At 32.0% G+C, this 14,403-nt stretch overlaps 1 protein-coding gene across 7 annotated transcripts in view; it reads left to right on the forward strand.

The window, feature by feature from the left end:
- The window catches only part of RPS6KA6 (ribosomal protein S6 kinase A6), a 134,316-nt gene that overhangs the window by 87,189 nt on the left and 32,724 nt on the right, over nt 1-14,403 (forward strand). For 6 of the 7 annotated variants that reach the window (XM_073013547.1, XM_007992172.3, XM_037989487.2 and 3 more), the window contains 7 exons: nt 218-348; nt 770-892; nt 1,379-1,468; nt 2,618-2,776; nt 6,507-6,668; nt 10,875-10,951; nt 12,407-12,524. In XM_073013547.1, the coding sequence (XP_072869648.1) occupies nt 218-348; nt 770-892; nt 1,379-1,468; nt 2,618-2,776; nt 6,507-6,668; nt 10,875-10,951; nt 12,407-12,524 (860 nt within the window). Of the gene's footprint in view, nt 1-217; nt 349-769; nt 893-1,378; nt 1,469-2,617; nt 2,777-6,506; nt 6,669-10,874; nt 10,956-12,406; nt 12,525-14,403 lie in introns of those variants that run through there. The other variant, XM_073013549.1, reaches the window with a different exon arrangement.

Genomic DNA, 14,403 nt, shown 5'->3' on the forward strand with positions numbered 1-14,403 from the left:
AATGAGTATGCAGCAATGAAAAGAACAGACAAAAATTACTGACTAAAATGGAGCATGTATACAGATGGGAGAAGACAGATAATATATAATAAATCAAATATGTAATATGTTAGATACCAGCATTGAATGGTTTCCTTTATAGTTAAAGAAATTCTGACACTTTATATCATAGAATTCTGTGTGCAGTTATAATTAAATGTAATTATTTGGACATTAGATTCTCCTGGTTTGCCAGCCAGTGCAAACGCTCATCAGCTCTTCAAAGGATTCAGCTTTGTTGCAACTTCTATTGCAGAAGAATATAAAATCACTCCTATCACAAGTGCAAATGTATTACCAATTGTTCAGGTAAATTCCACTTAATCACATTATTCAGTTTTGGGATAATTATTTCTCTGTTATTGCTGATGTATTTTTAATAGGTTTTTTCAGTGATTTTTAACTACTTTGTTTATCTCTTGGTATAAATCATGAATTAAATATGTCCCTGTATGTTTTGGAAAAGAGCAGACAGTGGTAACTTTTAAATTATATTTATGTAGCCTCTTTTGAATAAAATAGAAAGGTGATGTATAAGCTAGTTGATTTATTATATTGCCTGTGGGTATCAAGAAAGGATTGGTTCACGCCATTTATAAATGTTGATAAAACTTTTGTAGAATGAATTATTCTAGTTAAAGATTTAAGATGAATGTATATTTAGGACAAAAGACAGAAAATGTGAAAATATTTCATTCTCCTTAGTATTTTACTTTTTAAAAATAAACAGATAAATGGAAATGCTGCACAATTTGGTGAAGTATATGAATTGAAAGAGGATATTGGTGTTGGCTCCTATTCTGTTTGCAAGCGATGTGTACATGCAACTACCAACATGGAATTTGCAGTGAAGGTATTGTCTCTGAGCCTAGCTTTCTTGTTTGTTTTATGCATGTAATTTAAATTATGAGTCAACTGACAAACATTTTCAGTTGAGTAAATGAAGATAGGAAATATAAGATGATGAGAAAGAACTCTGAGACTTAATATTTTCATTTTTGAATTTCTTTTCAAGCCTTTATTATGTAGGAACAGTATATTTCATGAATTTTTGCATTTGAATAATTTTGTTATACATGTATTATGTTAAGATTGAGCAATTGTGACAATTACAATCACGTCATCATTGGTACAGTTTCAGTGAAAAGGGATATAATGTTAAAATGTTCTTTTCTTTTGTTAAGTTTTTAACTTATGTTTTTAAATGTTAAAATAATATGAGGTAAGCATTGTTCTTGAGGTTTTAAGCATTTCTTCAAAAATATAACCAAATTGAAAATATTCAATTTTAGACAAAATAATTTGTTTGCCTCAGATATTTTTTGTTCTTATTTCTTAGATCATTGACAAAAGTAAGCGAGACCCTTCAGAAGAGATTGAAATACTGATGCGCTATGGACAACATCCCAACATTATTACTTTGAAGGATGTAGGTATTTCTAAATCTAGGTATCAGCTAAGCTAATGAAGTTATGAATTGGAACTTTATTTTTCTTATTGAAGCTTTTAATGTCTTTAGCATATTTAATTTCATGCCTCAAAAATCTCAAGACTCTTAAATTGCCACTTTAATTTTTTTTTTCCCATGATTCTATACTCCTGGTCTTACAGAATATCAAAAATAACTGTGATGATTGGTAAATGAGAATTTCTGGATTACTTGAATATATTCTGGCTGGTTAACTAATTAACATTGTAACTAACACCATTTATTATTCTGTAGTGCTATCAATATAGAAGATACAGGACATTGGGGATCTGCCAAATTCTTGAATATTTTACTTTCTTGATTGTATGGTAATTGGCTATAGCATTATGGATTGTTTCTGGAGTGAAATAGTGTTAGTCTACAGTTTTGTAAAATGAATATATAACTCATTAATATGTTACCGAATGCTCACTTTTCACATAAGGAGATAATGTTCTTTTCTCTTTATACAAGACAGAAAAAACTATCACCTTGATCACTTTCTGTCAGAAAATGATATGCACTTTGATTTGTAATCTTTAAACTACTGTGTGGGGTGTGTGTGTGTGTGTGTGTGTGTGTGTGTGTGTGTGTGTATCATACATGCCCTGAGTGAAAAGTGTATAAATACTTTTCTTATTTGTTTTCTTTGGTATACTATTGGAATTCAACCAATATTTAAGATACCACATCAGATAATGGCCTGAGGGAAGGATATAAAATTAAATAATACATTTACTTTCAGAAAGAAGCTTACGTTTGGGGAAGAGAAGTAGCTATAATACAGTAAAAAAATGAGATAGAGGTTATTTGAGAGGCACAGAGTTCTATTTTTTTAATTTATATTCTTTGATGAACTGCAACCTGTAACTTCAAAAGGTAATACAATTATATGTTTAACATGGTTTCATGGGACTGTGTAGGTGATTGTTTAGCCGATTCAACCTTTAATACAGCCTGTACTGCATTAACAGTAAAGGAATAATGTCTTTTTTGTTTTTAATACTAGAGGCAGGTTTAGTAGAAAGGTAAATATAACTAAAATATAATTTAAGAATTATAGAATTGTAATTATAAATAATAACATTTTAAAACTGCGTTCTTTCGTAGGTCTTTGATGATGGTAGATATGTTTACCTTGTTACGGATTTAATGAAAGGAGGAGAGTTACTTGACCGTATTCTCAAACAGAAATGTTTCTCGGAACGGGAGGCTAGTGATATACTATATGTAATAAGTAAGACAGTTGACTATCTTCATTGTCAAGGAGTAAGTTGTAGTTAACTTTTTTCTTTCTATTCTGGGACCTATATCTTCATAAAAATATAGGAGATGATGCCCCCTAAAATAAATTGCTTTTATTCACATATATGTCTATAGAGAATATCCTAATAGAACTCACAATGTAGTGAAGTTTATGGATTTAGGAAATAATTATTTTCTCTCTGCCAATTGACCCTGATTTAATAGCATATTCATTTAAAAAGTGGTTTGAATTACATAAAGGTACCTAACTTTGACCTGGAAATTATGAAACTTAATTAGACTTAAAAGTCAAACATAAAAGAATTAACCAAAGACATACAGTGACTATTATTCAAGTTACCTAACATAGAAAGTTCAGGTTACCTAGACCAATGGAACAGAACAGAGTCCTCAGAAATAATACCACACATCTACAGTCATCTGATCTTTGACAAACCTGAGAGAAACAAGAAATGGGGAAAGGATTCCCTATTTAATAAATGGTGCTGGGAAAATTGGCTAGCCATAAGTAGAAAGCTGAAACTGGATCCTTTCCTTACTCCTTATACGAAAATTAATTCAAGATGGATTAGAGACTTAAATGTTAGACCTAATACCATAAAAATCCTAGAGGAAAACCTAGGTGGTACCATTCAGGACATAGGCATGGGCAAAGACTTCATGTCTAAAACACCAAAAGCAACGGCAGCAAAAGCCAAAATTGACAAATGGGATCTCATTAAACTAAAGAGCTTCTGCACAGCAAAAGAAACTACCATCAGAGTGAACAGGCAACCTACAGAATGGGAGAAAATTTTTGCAATCTACTCATCTGACAAAGGGCTAATATCCAGAACCTACAAAGAACTCCAACAAATTTACAAGAAAAAAACAAACAACCCCATCAAAAAGTGGGCAAAGGATATGAACAGACATTTCTCAAAAGAAGACATTCATACAGCCAACAGACACATGAAAAAATGCTCATCATCACTGGCCATCAGAGAAATGCAAATCAAAACCACAATGAGATACCATCTCACACCAGTTAGAATGGCGATCATTAAAAAGTCAGGAAACAACAGGTGCTGGAGAGGATGTGGAGAAATAGGAACACTTTTACACTGTTGGTGGGATTGTAAACTAGTTCAACCATTATGGAAAACAGTATGGCGATTCCTAAAGGATCTAGAACTAGATGTACCATATGACCCAGCCATCCCATTACTGGGTATATACCCAAAGGATTATAAATCATGCTGCTATAAAGACACATGCACACGTATGTTTATTGCGGCACTATTCACAATAGCAAAGACTTGGAATCAACCCAAATGTCCATCAGTGACAGACTGGATTAAGAAAATGTGGCACATATACACCATGGAATACTATGCAGCCATAAAAAAGAATGAGTTTGTGTCCTTTGTAGGGACATGGATGCAGCTGGAAACCATCATTCTTAGCAAACTATCACAAGAACAGAAAACCAAACACTGCATGTTCTCACTCATAGGTGGGAACTGAACAATGAGATCACTTGGACTTGGGAAGGGGAACATCACACACCGGGGCCTATCATGGGGAGGGGGGAGGGGAGAGGGATTGCATTGGGAGTTATACCTGATGTAAATGACGAGTTGATGGGTGCTGACGAGTTGATGGCTGCAGCACAGCAACATGGCACAAGTATACATATGTAACAAACCTGCACGTTATGCACATGTACCCTAGAACTCAAAGTATAATAATAAAATATTTAAAGATAAATAAATAAATAAATAAATAAATAAATAAATAAAAAGAAAGTTCAGGTTACCTAACATGTATCTTGAACCTTGCCAGCTCCTCCCCTAACTACAGTAAGAAATGTGTATTCTAAACATATGAAGTATTACTATATTAAATTTTGTGGTGAAGGGGCAGGCTTGTTATTTTGCTTCCTGTCCTTTCATAAAGAAAGCAAATGAACTGAGTTACCAAAAAAGGCAACTTTTAATATATATAACTGTATAAAAAAACAAAGTAGGAAGTAATTTAAAAATTTAAGTTTGAATCAGTTGTGATAGTAGATATGTACCAACTTAATAAATTAAAAATGGCAATTTAGAATTGACGTAATGAAAACTCTGCATGAGCCCCTTATAATTAATAAAAATAAACTAGTACTCAATTTTGTGTGTGGTTTAATAAAGTATATTTTCAGTATTTTGAAATATATGATGCTAAAGCAGTAGCTTTTTGATAATTTAATTATTTGTCTTTACCAGCACTCTCTAAAGTAAAGCATGAAGAGAATTTTTTAGAAGAGAATCATAGTCATCTCTTCTTTATTATTGTATGAACCTTCCAGTTCTTACATCAATTAACTAAATTAATTGATATCAAGCATTTCTACATGCCAGGCATTGTAAAAAGTGTTGTGGATTCAAACATGAGTGAGACTTGGTCCTTGCCCTTAAAGAACTTTAGCATAGTAAACTCTGATTAAAGGTAAGGGTAACTTACATGAAGTAGATAGTACTAGTAGGAAACTTATCACATGGGGGAATTTCAGCATTTTTTTTTTTTTTTACCAGTCCTACATTTTATTTGTTTCTTCTTTATTGTTTCTATTTTTCTGCTGAGACTTCCCTTTTTTTGCTGAGAGTTTAATGCATTGAAAGTATGTTTTGTTTTCTTTGTTGAAGATCATTATAATAGTCACTTTAAAATCCTTATCTATTTTAGCATGGTTCGTCTTGGAATCAGAATTCATTGATTTTCTTAAGACTGTGTTCCATTTTCTTGGTTCTTTGTATATTACATAATTTGGGATTGTATCCTAAACATTATGATAATCAGTTATAGAGATTTTCATATTTTGTTATTTTTCTCCAATAGTTATTATTGTTTCATTTGTTTAAGTGAGTAATTTTCTTGGCTGAGCTTGAACTGAAAACTAGTTTTGGGGCCAGCAGCTCTGGTTTTTGTTCATATTATTTGTCTTTATACAAACTATTTTGATCCTGTTCCATACATTTTTGATTCAAGGATCAGTTCTGGCTCTTTCCTTTATAATGTTTCTCCACTCAGCATTCAGAGTTTTCCAGCATCTCCTTTCTGGTCCTCTAAGCCAGAAGGACTGTGGGTTTTTCCACATGTCTTTACCACCACTGTGTACCATAGGGATTGCAATTAAACCCAGGCTAAAAGCCACAGATATGGAAACGTCCTTGTATAGGTTCCTGTGTTCCCTCCTTCAACAAAGTGCATACTCCTCATCAGAGTATATCTGCTTCTGTTCATTATCCAGTGCCTCCAGATAGTTGATTTTTGTATTATATCCAGGTTTTATGGTTGTTTGCTACAAGGAGGAGGGTGTTGAGTAGGGTCTTAGTCCATTATGGACTAAGTCCAAACTTAGTTTAGTTTGTAAGTCAGGAACTGTTCTTATATGTTAAGCATAATGCTAAGTGATATAAATTATGGCATGTCCAAAAGTGGATCTGAGAATTGAGCTTAGATATATTGAGATTAGAAATGGTTAACAAAACTAGTGGCTTGAATAGAAACTGGAACATCTATCTGACAGAGATAATTTCCTGTGTTTATTTTAGGCTATTAAGCTTGAGCAAAATGTCATTTTCAAAATTTTGTAATTCAGAAAGTTTCTTTTTGTCAGATATTTAGTTAATTATGTAGATATAATGTTTTATTTCTCAGATATTTAGTTAATTATATAGATATAATGCTTTTTTCCTTTATATTCAAGGTTGTTCATCGTGATCTTAAACCTAGTAATATTTTATACATGGATGAATCAGCCAGTGCAGATTCAATCAGGATATGTGATTTTGGGTTTGCAAAACAACTTCGAGGAGAAAATGGACTTCTCTTAACTCCATGCTACACTGCAAACTTTGTTGCACCTGAGGTATTCTTTAAAAACTTCACCATTTGCCTTTCATTCTTTTCCTTTAGTTGAATCTATATGATGCCATGTGTATGTTATGGTAGGCAGATAAAAGCTATTATCTTGCCCTTTTCAGTTTTAAAGTTCTTTAAATCCATGAATTCTCATAGCCCCTAATATAAGTATTTACACTGGTAACTAGCATCTAAAATCAACCAGAATGTAATAATCAGGCTATTCTGTTCTCTTGGGTTATATACTAATTTCAGAATCATACCATTTTAGAGTTGGGTGGTAGGGTAAAGATAGCCACAGCTTCAAGGTATTATGTATTCTAAATGAGGAAACTGTGGCTCGAGGTACTTCAATGACTTATTCAAGACCCAGCATTCACTTAATAACAAAACTAGGATAGATTCATCAGGTATGTTAAATTGTACTGAACATTAGGTAATTTATCAATTAGCATTATAAATAACATATAAGGGCAGTGCCATCCTCGATTGTCTTTAGGATCTTCTAACTCCCGGAGAAAATAGCCACACGGGGGTTTTTGTAAGCCGTGTGGATTTTTCTCAGAAAATAATATTTATATCTAAATCTTAGGGTGAAGAGTCAGGAAAGGCGATGCTCTTAGGGAGAAGAGTAAGGAACGGGGAGGCTCTGGTACAGATTTCACATTTGGGAAGCTGTAACATTCATTCTAACTATGGGGATGGGAGTTTTGACAGTAGCAGTTTCCATAGCAGTGAAAGTAAAGTTGGGGAAAAATGAATCAACAGATGGCATTGGCCATATAAGTTCTAGATAAGCTTTCTTTGTTAAGTCAATAGCTGTTCTTATATGTTATGGATAATACCAACTGACATGTAATTACATATTCAACAAAAATCAAAATACCTAAAACTCTTCAGGTTTGAAAAAAATCAAACGTGTCTAATCAAAGGAGAAGCAGAGTAAATTAATTTGAGAAGAATTCCTCTCTTCTATATATTTTATGATTTTACTTTTATATCAAATGCTAGCTTTTTCAGGGAAATATTGCACATCAGATATATTAACAATAAGCTATTTGTATTTTAATGTAAATCAGTCTATATTTTAAAGTAGCTACTATAAAAATGACTTTCATAATGAAAGTAGAAATATAGAAAATACTGTACTGATATCGAAGAACAGGCAGAACATCTGTTTTATAAGCTTTTTATGATAAGAGATTTGACTACTAAGAAATTATGTATATATCCAGAGAATGTGATTTAATCTATATTTTAATAAAATTCATAAAATAATATACAAGTTTTTATCTCTTACAAGATATTGTACTGCCCTAAGGTGTATGAGATAATAGCCTGAACATACAAAATATTAGCCTTTTTAGGACATTTCAGTGATTTTACAGGATAGGAGGACAGAATATTTGAGATAGTGCTCTTCTGTTATGTATAGCATATATGGTCATCATAAAGGTCATCATAAATATTGTAACAGATTTATACAATAGACCTAAGAGCAGAGTGTAGAATAACCATTTTAATAGCCAAATATTTAATATTGACTTAATCTTGTGGACCTAAACTACTTAGTATTATGGCAACTTCTTACTGGAAAAAGGTTAGAGATGAATATGTACCATATGAAAATACCAAAAATGGACATTAAAATGAAAAATATATAATATGTCCATGTTTAGATTAATGGTTAGGTAAACAGTTATAGATTAATGGTTAGGTAAGCAAATCCAGAGAGTAGAATACAGCTCATTGATGTTTTTTTTTTTCCCCAACAGACGTACACTGTAGTAAGACACTATTACCATTGTAGTAGTGAGGGTTTTCAGGTGGGCATCTGGAGACCACTTCTCTCTAGTGCTTGAACTACCTTTGACTAGTATTTGTATTTTCAAAATACTTTGAAAGTTTTATTTTTGAGTGATGAAGCCCATGCTAGGAATCAATAATATATTTGTACATTGTTATCAATGAACCACAGAGAGTACTTTTAGTGCAGTTTGTTTCTAAAATTTCAGACGCTTTCAAAAGGTAAAATATAAAAATGCATTCCTTTTTAAACTAGAATCAGAAAGATTCAAGTGTCAGTACCGACATTTCAGTAAAAAATGGCATTTATGGGGGTATACATTCATTATTTCACAGTGCATAAACAGTTTTTGTTTGCTAAGAGGTACACTGATTATTGCAATTTTAGCTTAATAAGGAGAGAATATTCTTTTAGTTTTTAGATTATGCATCAGTTTGATCAACATCTTAGGGTTTATTAGGTAGATGTGCTTTTCTACTATACCTATGTTGCCAAAAGTGAATATATCTCTAAAATATTTTATTCTTTGATAAAGGCAAATCCACTATGTTATATTATTCAACTGATATTATAAGCCTACTGAGGTTAAAGAATGCTCCTGAATTAATGGGGCTTACAAAAAAGTTGAGGGATACTGTGTCTGCAGCTTTTTATAAACTAATTTTGAAGTTAACTCTCCTTTGCTCTTTTCTCTGGGCTGTCAAATAGTTTGCCCCAAACGTTAATTGATTTGAGCAACAGGAATGAGGAGCTCTGTGTATGTTACTTTCTGCTGACTTGGGAAGCCAAGTGAGAGAGAGACTTATGCCACTGACTACTTTAATTGTGACTTCTATCTTTGTATTTAACTTGATACAAGTAAAAAGGTGTGAAACATACCCTCTGTACTCTTTCATTCATCCTACCACTCTGCCTTGTTTCTTTTATGATTATATGCTCACTTTTATAAGGGCATTGAAACTAGCGCTAGACAAAAAGTGGACCATTTCTTCTTTACCTAAAACAAGTTTTTCGTGTTTGGCCCTAATTAAGCAATATGACACCTCCTGCGCAAGACTGTCCTCATAACTAGGAAGGTTATAGGAGTATACGGTACCTACAGCCGAATTGATTAACTCTCACCTGTCCACGTGGTTTCTACGCAGTGACTCTCAACCTTAGCTATGCATTGGATCACTTGGGAAACTTTAAAAAGCTTCCTAAGGGAATCAGGGAAAACATGATGATGTCTGGAACTGTAAGATGTGATGAGAAAAATAAACAGATAAGGGAATAAAATCAGTAGAAGTCTGTGTTTTACTAGAGTATGCCAACTTAATATTTACCATGATGTGAGTGGTTTAGCTATACCTTGTTATTTGTTAAGTACTTCATAGTTCCCTACTTGTATTATTTATATAAGCCAATTATATTTTTATATCCTCTTTACCCTCTTAATTTTGCACATATGTGTGTTTTTATAAATACACTAAGACTAGAAAAAAGCGTATTTCAAATTTTAAGTTTGTTACATACTCTTTATTCATGTTTGGCAGTTGTCAAAGCCAAACACTAACATTTTTAGCCTTTTATAGATGAGAAATTCATGCTGGTGGTTATATAATCCCCAGTGTTAATGCATTAATAATGTTTCTATTTTGTTCCTATGCCTAGAGGCTGTAGCAGTGGGCTTGTTTTTCTAAATGAAAAGAAAATGGCCTTATTTCATCTCTTTATTTTTCTAATGAACTCAATAATTTTGTAGCTAAATCTCACATGAATACATAACAAACATATTGTTTGATTTTTATTAACACTGGCACCAAAAAACAGCTTCCTAAATTGTTGTATGAAAAATTAATAATGAAGCCATTCAGTATTTATCGAATGTGTACTTGTGGTCCAGAAATATACTGCTCTTTTCAAGACATTGGCCTTGTATGGTAAAATATAAATTCATTCTGCTTTTGTGAGATCATATATTATCTTGCCATATCTTGTGTAGTAAAGAGGCAGTTATAGATATTAAAAACACAGGCTTAAGTAAGACTTCGTGTTCTGCTACTTACTAGTTTTGTAATGTTGGGTAAGTTACTTAACATTCACCTCAGTTTCCTCATCTTCAAAACTAGAATATTATCTACCTCATAGAATCAGTGACAGAATTAAAAGCCTCAGTACTCTATATAGTATACATTAAAATCACTGTACATATTAATCTTAAGTTTAGATTTCTCTATATCTGGTTTCCTAAGAGGAGGAGAGAAAACTCATTGAGGTGTCAGGGATTATGTCTTTACTACAAATGTATAAAATGGTTGAAGTTTTTATATAATGAACTTTTGTGAGATTATTAGAAGTAAAACAACTTCTTTAGGAGAAAATTGAGTTTATACTAACACCATATAATGAGTATTTCTTTCTTAGGTTCTTATGCAACAGGGATATGATGCTGCTTGTGATATCTGGAGTTTAGGAGTCCTTTTTTACACAATGTTGGCTGGGTAAGAAACATATATTCAAAAGCATTAACGTTGTTATTTGAATTTCATCTGTATATCTTCATCTAGAAAGAGAATAGATTAAAATAACTTTAAGGAAAATGCCATTTACGTTTCAAAATATCAATATTGATTGTTACTTATAAAATTAAAAAAACATAAAGCAAGGTGTAGAATGAGGCACTACTAATTTATGACATAATAATTTTAAAAGGCAATTGTCACCCAGAACTAAAACTTTTAAAAATAAAGTGCATTTCTATTTTGATCTTGAAAATATTTACTTAATCATAAAATAATTTCATGTTTCACCAACAACTTGCCCCCTGAACTTGTTGACACTGTGTTGATTTTTTTCTAAGCACTTGAATTCTAACTATTCTGGCACTACAGGTTTAGTAAGATTGTGCAAATCTATATAGTAACAATACTAAACTGCAGAAACACACACAACTACCTTCCCTTGAAATCATAAAGAAAAGCTCACAACAAATGTAATAACAATTGGACTATGTTAATGTTGATACTTTACAAATAATACGAGTACTATTTTACTCTCAATAATGAGTAGCACTTTTATTTAGAAGTGAAAACTTATGACTGTAGAAATTATTCTATGAGGGTTGTGATAGAAAAAATGGCCAAGTTTAGCAAGTAATTATAATGTACTTAGACATAATATTTTAAAGAGTGCATTTAGTGTAGTTTAAATATGCTTGACATACCAAGAACTCTATGAATATGTTATAAAAATGGTGACTCTAAATTGTTTAATGGCTTGGTGATAATTACACATCTCAGTACATTTAATATACTTTTAGGTATTACAAATTTATGCAGAATATTTAGTTTTAGACCACAGTAAATTTAATGGTAGCTAAAGTTTGCATATCAAATACAATTAATCTACATGATTGATCTACATAATAAATGTAATGGCTATGGAGTTTTGTGTCGATATAAATATTTACCCAACCAAGTTTTCATAGATATTAATAAAAAGTAATGATAACTGTTTCCACTGATGATAATGATGAAATGTTAATGACTACATTGAAACAAAACAATAAATACATTATGAATATGTGAAATTAATATTTTCTTTGTACTAGGTATATTTGTTTGCTAACCTATGCTGGAATATGTGTGTTTTAGTATTGTCTAGTTTTGAGACTGAAGCTTTACATGAAAAGCCACCTTTATTTTATTTTACATTGATTAGCTGATCAATGACAAAAGAAAGAATTGATGTAAGCAATATTCTCCATTTTATTAAAAATTTTATTAAGATTAAATTTATGGTTTGAAATATAAAATTTGACCTTAACAGTGAAAGAAAATGTGAGATGATATTCTTACTTGCTGAAGTAAATATTTGCATGTAGTAAATATTTGTATCTCTTTCATTTTTTGGGTATGTTACCCTCTAGTGTCTATTAAAATCTGTTTTATTATTAGCTACACTCCATTTGCTAATGGCCCCAATGATACACCTGAAGAGATACTGCTGCGTATAGGCAATGGAAAGTTCTCTTTGAGTGGTGGAAACTGGGACAATATTTCAGGTGGAGCAAAGGTATAAATTATAACGTTTTGTTTTGTTGCACTCATGTTAAATTGCTAAAATCCCTAAGTTACAGCTTGTGTGTGTTTGCAGAGTATCTAATGGTATCATATGTGTTTTTAATTAACACATCTATGAGTGAATTGAACAATGTACAAAGGATAACTTTTGGTTTTACCATGTTTCTGGGCCACCTTCCTTTCTGATCAGTTTACATATGTGCAGGGAATATTAACTAGTTCCTGTATTAACCAAAACTAAAAATATAAATTTTGGAAACAGGATATATTTAAAGCCAACTAAAATTTATTTCTAGATTTACCATGTATTTCCATATCATTTTATTTTCACTCAGAAATTGACTTGATTATGTAGACAATTTTTATAATGCTAACAACTTCTTAGAGAATGAATGGACTATGTATCTGTAGCATCTGGATATTCATTCCTGATGGCTTAGAGTGGTCCAATAGAAATATAATGCAGGTCAAATACATACTTTAAAAATTTCTAGTAGCCACATTAAAATTTTTTTAAGTGAAATTAAATTTAATAATATATGTTGTTTAATCTAATATATCCAAAATACTATTACTTCAACATCTAATCAATAGAAAAATTTAGGTATTCTATATTTATTCATACTGAGTCTTCAAAATGTACTATATATTTTATACTTATAGCCGTGTGAATATGGACTACCCACATTTTAAGTACTTAATAGCCACATACGGCCAGTGGCTGTCATGTTAGTGAAGGTTCAGCATAACCGGCCTTATTTATTTTGGGAAAAAAATAGTCAATCAAGGCTTGAAAACTAATTTCTTACATTTGTAATTTTTAAATTTTAAGTTTTAAATGAAAACTCATCGCTTGTCACCATGTGGCTTTTAGGTCCCGGAAGCTTTTAAGCTACAATTTGAAGTAGAACACATTTTATGACAAAAGTAATTGCTTATAGTTAATATGTGCTAATTATCTCAAGAACACTAGCCAATTTGTAGAATACATTGCAAAGTAACTCCAGCATCCTGATCGTTGTCAGGATAAATAAACTGGGGATTTGTCACTAAATTGTAAACATTAGAAAAACAAACAAGGGATTCTGTTTGGATCTTAACCTTAGTACAAGTATGCCGTGTAGTATAGTAGAAGGAACACTTGAATAGAAGCCAGGAAAACTGAGTGATAATCTTTCTTTGGTTCCTTATAACTCCAAAATTCATTTCTATGCAATTTGGTTTATTTGTAATTTGCAAAATTTCCCCATGTAATGTGATTAGAACTATTAGTATTATTTATTAAATATGTATTTTCTAGTCATCCAGTTTATGCTTCAGAAAATACAGTTTACCAAGGATCAATTTCAATGTTTAAAGCCATGCATATGATTCTCCTGTGTTCCTTTTAAAAACGTCTGCTGAGATCAGGCTGTTGACAGTTCCTGGTTGGCCCACAGTTACCCATGTCAGTTACCCTCCGTTAACATTTCCAAGAACCTTTGTCGGACAAGTTCTGCACTTGCAAGGTCTTTTATTTATCTATCTATCTATTCATTTATTTATTTATAATATATTTTTATATATACACATATATTTACTATATATTATATATTTACATATATATATTTTTTGAGACAGAGTCTCACTCTGTCGCCCAGGTTGGAGTGCAGTGGCGCGATCTCGGCTAACTGCAAGCTCCGCCTCCCAGATTCATGCTATTCTCCTGCCTCAGCCTCCCGAGTAGTTGGGACTACAGGTACCCACCACCACGCCCGGCTAATTTTTTGTATTTTTTTTAGTAGAGATGTGGTTTCACTGTGTTTGCCAGGATGGTCTCGATCTCCTGACCTCGTGATCTGCCCACCTCGGCTTCCAAAGTGCTAGGATTA

Source organism: Chlorocebus sabaeus, chromosome X (genome assembly GCF_047675955.1).
Source record: "Chlorocebus sabaeus isolate Y175 chromosome X, mChlSab1.0.hap1, whole genome shotgun sequence".
Lineage (NCBI taxonomy): Eukaryota > Metazoa > Chordata > Mammalia > Primates > Cercopithecidae > Chlorocebus > Chlorocebus sabaeus.